This window comes from Cyprinus carpio, chromosome B11 (genome assembly GCF_018340385.1).
Source record: "Cyprinus carpio isolate SPL01 chromosome B11, ASM1834038v1, whole genome shotgun sequence".
NCBI classification, from domain to species: Eukaryota; Metazoa; Chordata; class Actinopteri; order Cypriniformes; family Cyprinidae; genus Cyprinus; species Cyprinus carpio.
Window position 1 is genome coordinate 14,022,067 of NC_056607.1, and position 12,819 is coordinate 14,034,885.

Here is a 12,819-nt window from a genome sequence, read left to right on the forward strand (position 1 = left end):
ATATAAGAGGAGACAGAAAGAGGAGAAAGGCAGAGATTGCAGTGACCACAACTGAAAAACATACTACAGCTAAACCATTCTCGAGAAGAATCAGCCAACATGAAGACCGTTTTGTCTGTCGCTTTCCTCGTTGTAGCTCTTTGCCTGGTCTGTGAGGCTGTGCAAGTCCAGGTAAGCTCAAGCTTTTATTGCTGTCATTACTGCTTCTTTGTAATTAAAAACCTCTTATTAGTTTAAATGAATTTAATGAACACTCTATTCCATGATTTATGGATGTAATCTCCTCAGAATTGCATCAGTTTGCATCTGACCTGATTCTGAAACGTGTATATTGTTGTGTATATGGCACAAAGGTGTATTCAATAAAGGCATGAGTCATTTGAGTTATTTATAAAGAATCATTCATCCAAATGCTATTAAGTTTAACTCCAGCGGTCAGCGCTGACGTATTGTTCGGTCATGGCATTGAGAATTGAACTCATCCATTTATTTCTACAATTTCCCTCCTGTAGGAAGGTGATTTTTCCTTTTCGTTGGACTCGGTGAAAGTTCTCCAGCAATTAATCGACCAACCACGAACACAAAACCCTCGGTTGGCCAAGACGAGCTACTTTTCTGTATGCTCCAATCCAACTCTCCCACAGGAGTTTACACCTCTGTGCATGCAGAGAGGAGCAACAATGTCCTTCGCTAGGCTAGGTAATAGTCATGTGCAATAATTGTACACAATGTGCTGTCAATGAATTATATTCTATTGCTTGATAAATCCCAATCTAACCTGAGATACCGTTTTGTCTTTTTCAGCCTCTGTGCCTGTGGACGTCTGTGAAATATGTGCTTTTGCGGCATGTACCGGTTGCTAACTCCTCCCATCATCCCCTTGCTTGATCATCCTCACATCCTCCACTTAATAAAATCAGCATATTTTCATTTACTGCCATAAGTTCTCACATTGCCTAAATGGCAAAACTCAAAATGGCAGCACACTGTTTATGAACTGTTACTTATAAACTTCCTTCCCCTCTTTGCTTTCCCACGTTTTGTTTTGTTACAGCACATATTTCATTTATTTAAGAAGTGTCTTTTTTATTTTTCTATTTCTCAGCTTTGCTGGGTTTTATACTCCTTTGTGTGTGGTAATGCCTCATTAAAGTGCATTGAAAATCTGTTCTCTGTGCATCGTGTGTCATTTTTATTGTAGAAAGAATGTGATTGATGTTACAAAAAAGGAACTTCGGATGTCCGAGTGCATACCATTTAATGTCATACTTTTTGACTGACTGGAGGGAAGCAGACTACTTCATGTTTATATTCAGTCAGTTTGAAAGCAACATACCCCATGAGTTCTTGATGAGGTTTGGTGGGGTGTTGCTCATAAACGATTTATTGATGTTGAGTGACAGGAGCATTAAGTGTAACAACTGTATTTACTGATATGTGTCTTCAGGAAACTACTTGACTGCTCATTTAAATATTCAAATTTTTCATTACCTACTTGACATGCAATATTTTAGGCGTGAATGTGTGTCTTTGTGCAAGTTTTGAAATGTATGCATTTATGATGAAACCATTCTGCTGATTGCATGCAGGCAGCACGTCAATACATCACACTTACATAACACATTCCTGATCATTTGTAGTCCGGATGAGAATCCAAACCTTTATGCAGCACAGCATTTGTTCATAAAACAGCCACCTTGATTTGCTGCCCTGTTCTTTGAGTAAACATTAATTAGGTACCATATTCTTTTTGTGTACAGTTCTGTGTTTGCTCGTAAGCTCCAGAAAAAAAGAAGCAGGCTGCTGATGGAACTGTAATTTAGCTGTTTTGAAAGCTTCAGTGAAATGGTAAACAACTGAATAGAGAGTACACCATTTCTTTCGCTTTGAAGGTTTTGGTTCTTAGGGAGGGCTTCTTTTCTAGACCAACCAGCCCTAAATAAATAGTTGTTTTAAATTTAAGATGACAGTAGTGAAACCATCAAAGAAGAAGACATGACTGCTATCTGAAGTGTCATGCAACTATTTTGTGAGGCATTAGTGGTACTGGCGGTTTTGGTGCCCATACAGGAAAGGTATGATACTGTATATGATTTACTATTTAAACACTGATTTAATATATTTGAGGTTGGTAAGATATTTAAATGGTTTCTTATGCTTAGAACAGCTGCCTTTACTTGATCAAAACTACAGTGAAACCAAATATTGTGAAATATTACAATTTAAAATAACTAATATTTTAAAATGTCCTTTATTCATCTATTTTCAGCGGGCTTTACCATTAGCAGTTAGTCTTCAGTGTCACATGAGCATTCAGAAATGATTCTATTGTGCTGATTTAGAGACATTTCTTATTATTGTCAATGTTGAAAAATGTTCTGCAACTTAATATTTTTGTGAATAGATCATTTATAAGGACAGCATTTATTTGAAGCTGATTTTTTATGACGTCTTTACATGTATGTAGATACATTCTCATATATAACAGAAAATGTGCTCAAGGAACTTGTGAACAACACTCAATTTAATGATAGTGATAGTAGTTTGCATCTTTGCCAATTCAAAGGCCATCAAAGGCACAAACTGACAATGGCTCCCAAAGGTGCATGCAAAAAAAAAAAAAAAAAAAAAGAGGTCAATAGGCTACTAGATGTAAAAATGTGGAGTCCGATTTTATTGTGTCTGGAGCAACAGCTGTCACACATCAAATGACATAATGTCTGCAAAGTTAACATTTAGCAATATACATTGATGCAATTTTTCCCAATCTCTTTGTGTTTAGTGGGTTTTATTGCACAGCTGCAACAGCTCAGTGGATTGACGCAAGTACAGTATCCTGTTGTGTCACCGGCCAAGTTTATCAGGATTACTCTGATGCATCGTGTTTTATTGCCATATCATTATTAGATCACACAAGCTCACTTCTCAAACATGTCTACAAACATATTATGATTAAAATAAATACATTTTGTTTCAAAAACAAGTCTTTATTGTCATGCTTAAATGTATGCATAGCATGCAACACCGACTGAAAGTTCGATTATGTTCAGTATTGGGGAGTAAACTATCCAGAAGCTCTGCATAAATAAGATGAGCAGGGGACTGATATAGGCTACAGTGTTTCTTTGGATATGAATATTAGGTAATTCCTGACCAAAGAATGCGGCAATGGAGGCTGTTGACACAAAACATGTTTTTCCATTCCACTACACTACTTTTCCAATGGTTTTCTTTAAGAGGCATCCCGTTTGGCATACTTATGTACTATTCTATGCCGTTTTGTATAAATAGTGAAAGTAGTGTGTTCACACTGGAAATTCCAAAAAGAAAAAGTGCATTTGAATGCCCAGATGCACTTAATTAAAAAAACACAAATGTTGGACACGTCATGCACTCAACTGTTGCAACTTTAATTACTCCGATAATGAATTTTTATAACACCGTATCATGTGGTTTCTTTTTCCTTTCTACTCTTCTGCATTTTATACACAAGCAAGCTGAGGTAATTATTTTATGTTTTTTTTATAACAGTAACTTTCAAATAAATATTTATTAAGAATTCTAATATTAATGAACACTCCACAATATTCTAAATTCTGCTGTTAATCACTGTTATACAGTATATACGTTGTTTTTTTGTTGTTGTTTTTTACAGTTTTATTGGTCTTTACTGTAAACTGATCTGTTCAGATGTTGTTTAGTCATTACCCTAAATAAGATCATTATTTTTGTGCCTGATAAACACTGCTCTGATTGCAAATAAAAATTCAATAACACCAAATGTGGCAATTTGTTAGTATAGTTAGTATAAAAAGAGTAACTTAACTTTAGCAGAACTATTTCAAGTTATTTCAAATTGAAGTTTTTCAATTTCTCTTGATGACAAATCAGGCCACAGATTCAGCCATGCTACTGAACTAATATAAATTTGTACAAGCACTCCAACTATCAATCCCTGCCCCTGAAATTTATAGGGAGATGGCCTTGTTCCTAAATCCCAGTTTGCAAGCCAGCCAGCTGACATCCATGTCCTGTATGTGCTCATAACAGATGGATTTATGAGAATAACTGATACAGTTTGTGACTTACTGACAGGCCTGTATATGGTTCATATAGAGAAAACGCGTACATCCGCTTTTGTTTTATGAAAGAGGAGGTCAAGATGTAAACGACAGGCTGTATTCGACCACCAGATCTTAATAGCTTACTTAGTAACATATTAACATAATAATCACACTTTATATGGCTTGACCTGATGTACATCTGAATTCCGACACACACTCTTCTGAGACTATCCATCTGAGGCTGAAAATGAGAGCGCTGATCATCTTCCTCCTCCTGACAACAAGCTTCTTTCAAATCTCACAATCTGTGCAGGTTACGGTAAGTCAGAATTAGTCCATTCACACAAACTCTTTTCACTTTGTGAGGCTGGATTGAATTGGGAGTTTGTTTGGGTTTCTGAATTTAAGAAATATGTTATTATTATTTTTTTTCTGTGTTACAGATATCATTAGGGTACCTTTCAGAATCTTGACAAATACGGTACTGAAATGTCACTAAAATTGTTAGGTTTTAGAAAAACTGAAATAGTATTTTCATGTAAAACGTACTCCAATAACACGGTGAAACTAAGTTTTGTTTCCATGTTTCTTAATGTTTGACATGCTAAATATGAAAATTACATTAGATTTGTGTATCATTAACAGTGTTTATAAAAACTAAAAAAAAAAAAAGTATGTTAAAAGTAACTTACAAGCTAGTTTGCTATACTCATGCATAAAAATTACAGGGTACATGCATATTACTGAGCTACCAACCGTTGAACATAAAAACTTACCAAAAGTTAGTAGTCCAAAACTAATAATAATCTGCACCACAGAATTACAGAACATCCATAAAAAAAATAAGTGAAACAAAATATGTTACATTGTGTAATCTTTGGTTAATTAAAAATTTTAATGATATTTTTTTTCGTTTTTACTTCAATATATCCTAAATAATTAAATTGTGTGTGAGCAGGTGAATCTGACAAAAACATTAAGCACATTCATTTCCCCACCAAATTCTCATTACCACAATGTGTTCAGAAATGTTTTGTTAGCTGGGAATTACAAAATAATAATAATATATAGTACATAGCTATCATTTCTTATTTCTTTCATTGGTTTTGGGGGGAAACATGACCCAGATACGTTCTTGACAGGTTAGATTCATCTAAGCTTATAGCCTACCTTAGATAATTAAGCTTACTATGGCAAGATCGTTATTATAATTTTTTCAGTGTTCAGATTACAGTTGGAACATTTCTCTGTGGATATCAATTGAACTTGACATTGAGGGAAAATTATTTCACGTTCATCTTTTCAACTATTTACAAATAGCTGAATGTGGTTCAGTGTATAATTCAGATTCAGACTTTCAATATCAATCAATTTAAAAGGTGCCTAATAGAAGCTCTTCAATCTCAGTACTCCCCTTTAAAAGAGACCCTGCAAAGTAATCATCTTAGGAGACCTGCATCCAAATATCTGTCAGTTTAATTATGTAGTTAAAAAAGTCTCTCTTTTTATGAATGGTTTATAGCAGTCCCATGTAGGGGAAAAAACTGCTTTGTAGAGTGGAGTAATAATTAATTTCTTGGCTTCTTATTGGATGTCTGTTTTATAGGACAGTGGGTACACTTTCTCCCTGGAGGCAGTGAAGACCCTGCAAAAGCTTATGGAGACTGACATGAGTACAAACCCGCTACAGGCCTACGGTGACGCAGCGTCCCTTTGTGCTGACCCTGACCTGCCAGGAGAGTTAAGGGTGCTGTGCGAAAAAGATGATGCTGACGAAGTCTTCCAACGTCTGGGTTGGTGTGCTTGAAGTGGCTTGAAACATTAATATAATACAATAATATATGCTACGGTTTTTTTAAGGAAATTAATTGCTTTGCTTAACAGTGGTGCATTAAATTGATCACATGTGACAGTATAGACATTTAGAATGTTACAAATGATTCCTATTTTTTCAAATGAATCAAAAAATCCTGAAAAATAAAAAAAGTATCTCAGTTTCCACATCAGCATATTAGAATGATTTCTAAAGAATCATGTGACTCAATGCTGCGGTTACAGCATCTACCAGCAGGTGGTAACTAACCCATGCTAACCAGCAAAACCATAAGTGAATTCTTGGAATTGTGTTCCTCTCGTCAGTGCTACAGTTAACATGATTTGTCATAGACATGTATTATGCATACACAGAAATCTTTAAAGGGGTCATATGATGTTGCTAAAAACAATGTGTTTATGCGGTTTAAGGTTCAAAAAACACATTATTTTGTACATAATGTATAGGCCTATTATTGTTGCTCCTCTATGCCCCACCTTTCTGAAAAACGTCATTTTTTACAAAGCTCATCATTCTGAAAAGCAAGGTTTACACTGATTGGCCAGCTATCCAGTGCGTTGTGATTGGCTGAATACCTCAAGCTTGTGAAAGAAATGTTACTCCCCTTACCATACTGTGCTGCCGTGTGTCCTGGCACGACGAGACAAAACCAATAAAACCCATTACAAACAAAGCATTTGTTGCATCCAGTGGGGACATAATTACTGATTATAATGACTTTTAGGGCCCTATCGTACACCCGGCGCAATGCGACGCAAGGCGCAGCGCAAGTGTGTTTGCTAGTTTCAGTCCGGCGCCGTTTGCATTTTCCCGTCCAGCGCCACGTCATTTAATTAGCAAATGCATTTGCGCCCATTTGTGCACCCATGGGCGTGCTGGTTTAAAAAAGAGGTGTGTTCTTGCGCATTGGTGGTGCATTGCTATTTTAAGGAGCTGAAAATAGACTGCACCATAGACCAACTCAAACCTGGTCTAAAGTCTGGCGCAATGTTTTTTCTTTGTTATTTAAAGAGCGTGTTAATATAGGCTGGTCCACAACGCGCGTACACGCCGCTGCTTATACTGTACAACACAGGGACGCACAGCAGCACACAAACATGCCAAATATTAAAAATTAAAGGATTGCAATGCATAAGAATTTTTGTAGGCTAATAAAATATAAAAATGGGAATGGAAGATGAGACTCTGATTGGCTTATGGCACGTTACGCCCAAAAAACACCCATTACTCATTAAGAGAATAGGGACAACCCGTGTAGACCATGCGCCCGGGCGCGCCAACCGTTTTTCCGTCGTTAAAATAACAAAAGTGGATTTGGACACGCCCTGAGTGCACCTGCGCCGTGCGCTTGTAACACTCCAAAGAGAAAGGAAAATTTGAAATTGCATCATATGACCCCTTTAAAACACAGTTGTGCTTCCATTATTTTCCCAACTGTGTCGTAAGTTGCATTAATGGGCAGCCTGATTTTCCCGTCAGTCTCCCAGGCACTCGTTTCTTTTCTCCACCAGTGGCAGGCAGACAGCAGCCGAGGGTTGTAATCACCTTAACTGTGACGCCATTACAGCTCAGGCAGTGGGCCTGATAATAAATAAATCAATAAAAAGATAACTGATAGCCGATAATATTTCTCTAGTCATGCATCAAGCACTTCCTCATCCCCTTTGTTAATTCTTACTAGTGATCATTTACTAGATCATTCATTTAAAAAAAATTCAATAAACATGCTGAATTTTGAGCAGCTATTACTCCAGTCGTCAGTGTGACATGATCCTTCTTCATTCCAGTATGTTGATTTGCTGCCAGTTTTTAAGTTTCCTAAGGAATATAAGAAGAAACAAGTGTCAAGTTGATATTTAAATGAAATATAACTCCATTATGTGTCATAAGCTTTGAAAGTGCAACTTCTAAAGCAGTTTTAGGGAGGCAGATAGAGATCTTGTCGCATGCGTAACTGCCTCTTGGTAAACATGGCCCCTCTCTGTAATGGGCCATATCTTTTATTGCCATCTTAAACACTAGGCTGTTTTATTGGCTGAATGTGCGAGCACTCCAGAAGTTTTTTAGACTGGATAAGTCTCGTTATTATCAGCAAACATAATACAGGTTCATTAGACACAGAAGGCTGACCTTTTTAACGCTCTGTCAACAGTGAAAATCATCAGTCCTATAGACCCCTGTGAGATCTGCGCCAACGTGGCCTGCACTGGCTGTTAGAGCGGACACACTCCCAGCATCCCAGAGTTCATTTCTACATCAATGCCATCATACGTGTATTTATCTACAGAAGAGCTGGTGAAATATAACAGGGTAAAACACATATTACTCATTTAATTTTACACAACAATGAGAAAAATATGAATTTAAGTGTGTTTCATAAAATGTTTGGGTCACATACAGATCTTGTTTTAAACAGAAACAGAAGTTGGTTTACAAGTTTTTGTTTTAATGTTTGGGTGAAGTTGGTTTATTGTTTTAAACAGAAACAGAAGTTATTATACATTTCTATGTATGCAGAGTGTAAAATCTGGGCTGTAGCTAGTATTGTGAACCTCCTGACTATATTGTCCTTTTAGCCCTGATGAAGGCCGGTTTTTAATTACAATTCCTTTTTTTAATTACATCCTTTGTTTGTTCTTACCCCTTGACGTCACAAGTGTTGCTGGTATTGTCCCAATAACATTTTTTTCCACCCACCTTGTTGAATGTGTGAAGTCGCACCAGAACAATCAACCAACTTTTTTATACACTGTCCAGAGCCATAAAATTAAGAAAATATTTTTTTAGAATTATGCACGCATATATATATATACAGTATATATATGTGTGTGTGTGTGTGTGTGTGTGTGTGTGTGTGTGTGTGTGTGTGTGTGTTTTGCACTTTTTATTTGCTGATTTGTAAAACAAAAAATTAAATTAAATTAAATTAAATTAAATTAAATTAAATTAAATATAGAATAATTCCCACTAGCTACAGCCCTGTGCAAAAGAGCACTTTACTTAAAGCATTTATGTATAATGCATTAAAAAGTGTTATAATGCATTATAATTATTCATAATGTACATTGTAATACATTATATCTTGTCATAAATAATTATAACCGAATTTAAAATCCATAGTGCAACAATTAATTGATAAGTGTTATAATGTATATTAACTTTGGTTACAATTATTAATGAGAATGTACAATGCATTATAAGGTGCATTACAAGGCATAATTGATGCATTAAAACTACTTTTATGATGCTTTATACATAAACACTTTAAGTAAAGTGTTACAGAATAATTTTCTGGAAAGTATTCTGGATTAAGTGGAATAGTTTTTATATGTATGGTATATTACAGCCCTTTGAATTAAGCATATATTAAAATGACAGTCATCTTTCAAAATCAAGTGTCTAAAATTGTATCTGCTTTGTAAACATTTTAACAGTTGTAAGAATGTTAATAAAAGATTTGAATGATAAAAAAAAATTAACATTAAACTTTTAATAATATGTCCTATGTTATTTCATTTCAACAATGATCAATCTAAAGTTTATAATAATAATCATCATCACCAGACACAATGTATTTACCTTTCTCTTACACTAGAGGACAGCGCTGCCCTAAATAATGTTTTGCTCTCTTATTGCTGTCCAGCTCAGTGGAATATTAGAAGCAGGTGTTACTATGGGAATCTTAGGTACATATTCTTAGGCCAAATACTTATTTTATTTTTATTTTTTTACATAATAGAAACTAAATATCTTAACCTATAGGTTATGAACACATAATACTTGGCTGGACAGAAATGCTTCAGATATTTAGTAATGTTAGCTAAATGTGTACTTGAAGAACAATATTATATTTGTTTTCACATCTCATGATCTCAGTGTTTATTGAAACACATTTGCATAAACAGCCTACCCCAAACAATTCATAATGCACTAAGAAGAAACATGTGCTCAAAAACACATTTCACTTGTGAAGAATAAACATGTTTGTTCAAAGTTGTGTATGAGTAAATGTATTGACTATGAGTGTTTTGACAGCTCATAATCTGTGCAGTTTACAGCTCAGTTGATCAGATCAACAGAATCAACCATGTTTCCTGTCCAAAATCATCAAGGATTTTTTTCCTTCACAAGCACAAAATGAGTGTGAATCAGGCAAAACCCCATAAAATACTAACAGCTAAAGTGTTGTTCTGAGAGCCAGTTATGTAAGGATATCAAAGTTGTGTTTGCACAGGGAGCAGAGACCAGCCTGTTTGTATTTTATTGTAACATTTTTTTGATTTGGTTTCCATATTCAATAGATCTCTCCCTCTGTGATCACAAAGGAAAATCTATGCAATCCTTGTCCATAATCAGAGCCTTTTTCAGATAGAGAAAAAGGGTATTCTGTATAGAAACAGTTTCCATTCAGAAATTGCTAGCAAATAATAATAAAAGAAACAGCAATTAATACATTGAATTAATCGTTAAGTTTTAAAGTAAAACACTATAATAGTATTTTCTTGTAAAATGCACTCCGTTACTCTTTGAAAATATTATTATCTACAATGTTGAAATGTTATCTTAGAGAGGGGGTTCTCTAAGTTTTTTAAGGATATCCTATGTCCAAAAACACAACAATGTACCGTAACCCAACCATCTCAGTGGGTGGCGTATTCTTTTAAACTGTTGCTTAAGATTGACCTGCCGTGATCTTGGAATAATCTAGCCCAGAACAACATACGCATATAAACAAGCCAGGCAAATGAACTTTAATGGCAAAATAATAAATAAATAAAATGAAACAAAAGTCCTGCAGCGGGTAGGCTGTGATAACATGCAGTTCCTTAAATCTGACAACTGAATCCCAAGAAATCACATACTTGTGCTTGTCCTGATCCACACACTTCTGATATTTTTGACAATGGCATTGGATATTGACATGCTGATGGTGACAGCTGAGTAGGAAAAATGTCCTGGGCATTACTGAAACCCTGGGGGGTGTTGACAGATGGAGACTGTGTTTAGGCTTCTGTTATTTCTGTTGCTGTTACTCGTTTATTCTCATCTGCTTTTACTGTGCTGTCTTTGGCACATTGTATTTGCTTAACCCTTCATATTGAACTTCTTGTGTGAGGTGTTATTTTACTGTTTTAAAGTAGATGTTTTCATCCCCTCCCACACAAACCCTTCAATATATTTTTCCCACTGAGCCTTTCAGTGACTCCGTTGAAAAAAAAATTGTTATTTTTTAGATGAAATGGGTAACACTATTACAGGTATGTGTTTGAAAAAGGTGCCAGTGTTTTTTCATCTTTTCTCGTCGCCCCACATATGATGGAATCTTTTTGGTTCTAAAATTCCGCTCACATAACGGTACCAGAGATGGTTTTATTATTTGGAGATACCAGGGTCTGTGTCTCTGCCACTGGGAAAAGCATAATGGCAAAATTGGATCACATGTGCCTTGATAACCAGGCACCTAAACAGCTATTTGAACAAGTTACAGAGTTTGTCCTCCAAAATATTATAGTCTATTCTACATACTGAAACAAACAGCAGACTTTGAGGGGACAACATTCTTTCCAGACATGAAATGGCTACACAAAACACAGGAGCTGCTCACATTGTGACATCCCATTTCCTGTGTGGATACTGGACCGCTCACCCAGCCTAAACTAAAGTTTTGTTTGACTGGATGTTGGAAGGTTGACAAGAACCTACGGCATTCTGATTACTGTCCAAAATAAATATAAGGGGGGACATTGTTTGTTCGGAAGTGTTCTTTTTTAAGCTTTGAAATGTATCTTTGAATTGTCTGGGCTTGGGCTTTCAGAAATCAGTGCAAAGTATAACAATTCCAGCTAGGGTCCCTGGCAGTAAGCTGCCAATGGTTGGGTAGCTCTCTGGAGTTCCACTTATAATCCCATTTCATGGGCAGATGGAAGAGTATGGTAGTGGAGAGGGGATTAGAGACTGTTAATTATCGCCTGATTTGCAGAGGGACTGTTTGAAGGCGTATGCCATAGCCAGGCATATAGAGTCACTGAGAGAGAATGTCCTTGGAATGTCTGAGGCATCTGATGAAAGACATTGCGAGGATAAGCAAGGTGTTCAAGGATTTCATCAAAATTGTTCTTGGTCTGAATTTACTGACTGATGATGAGAATGAAGGTGGAGGTTGTATAAAGTGGTTCTGAATCATCACACTTTAGTTTCATTTGGTCCTCATATGCACTACCTCTCAGTAACCTCCTGGTAGCTGTAAGCTTGTATAGTTTGTCATCAGCACTTACTTCATAATGTTAAGGGGATAGTCCACCCAAAATTACAAATTATGTCATCATTTACTTTGTTTCAAACATGTATGACTCGTTTGATTCAGTGCTATTAGTTTAAATTTCAATATTTTATTGTTTGCATCTCTAAAACAATATGTTGAACTCCAAAGTTGTAGCCTTCCTAAAAACAGACTAAACAGAGAGTTTGTTGGCCATTAGTGACTATAGGTGGAAAGACATTTTATTTATTTATTTTTATTTGTTTTCATAGCAATATCTGGCAACACTGCCAGAACTTAAACCGATAGTAATCAAAAGAGCTCACAGACATGTTATTGCTGACAGGATACCACATACGGTAAGGCAAACACACACACACACACACACAAAACAAACATCATGATATTATCTGTCAGAAACATTATCAAAACTAATAAAACAGTAGCATATAACACTTGTGCAGAGATCTGTAGAACAAGTATGTTGCCTCTATGCTATTTCATATTGTAGTTACATTTTCACAAAGTCTCAACATTCATAAGGGCACTAGACAAAGTTATCATATATATAGCAATGGTTATTAATGAAAACTATAACAGTAATAGGCCTATGCATTGCTGAATGAATAATAAACAACTGATAAAATTGTATTGCAATAACC

General features: G+C 35.7%; 2 protein-coding genes across 2 annotated transcripts; both read left to right on the forward strand.

Annotated features, from left to right (window-relative positions):
• Positions 1-12: 12 nt before the first annotated feature.
• On the forward strand, positions 13-1,168 carry LOC109110779 (guanylin-like). The gene is made up of 3 exons (XM_019123733.2): positions 13-171; positions 513-699; positions 805-1,168. The coding sequence occupies exons 1-3, from the start codon at positions 100-102 to the stop codon at positions 861-863; spliced, it is 318 nt and encodes a 105-aa protein (XP_018979278.1). The 5' UTR covers positions 13-99; the 3' UTR covers positions 864-1,168.
• A 3,084-nt stretch (positions 1,169-4,252) lies between these two features.
• On the forward strand, positions 4,253-8,328 carry LOC122138828 (guanylin). The gene is made up of 3 exons (XM_042733441.1): positions 4,253-4,383; positions 5,671-5,857; positions 8,051-8,328. Exons 1-3 carry the CDS (start codon positions 4,312-4,314, stop codon positions 8,113-8,115), a joined length of 324 nt encoding a protein of 107 aa, XP_042589375.1. The 5' UTR covers positions 4,253-4,311; the 3' UTR covers positions 8,116-8,328.
• The last annotated feature ends 4,491 nt before the right edge of the window (positions 8,329-12,819 follow it).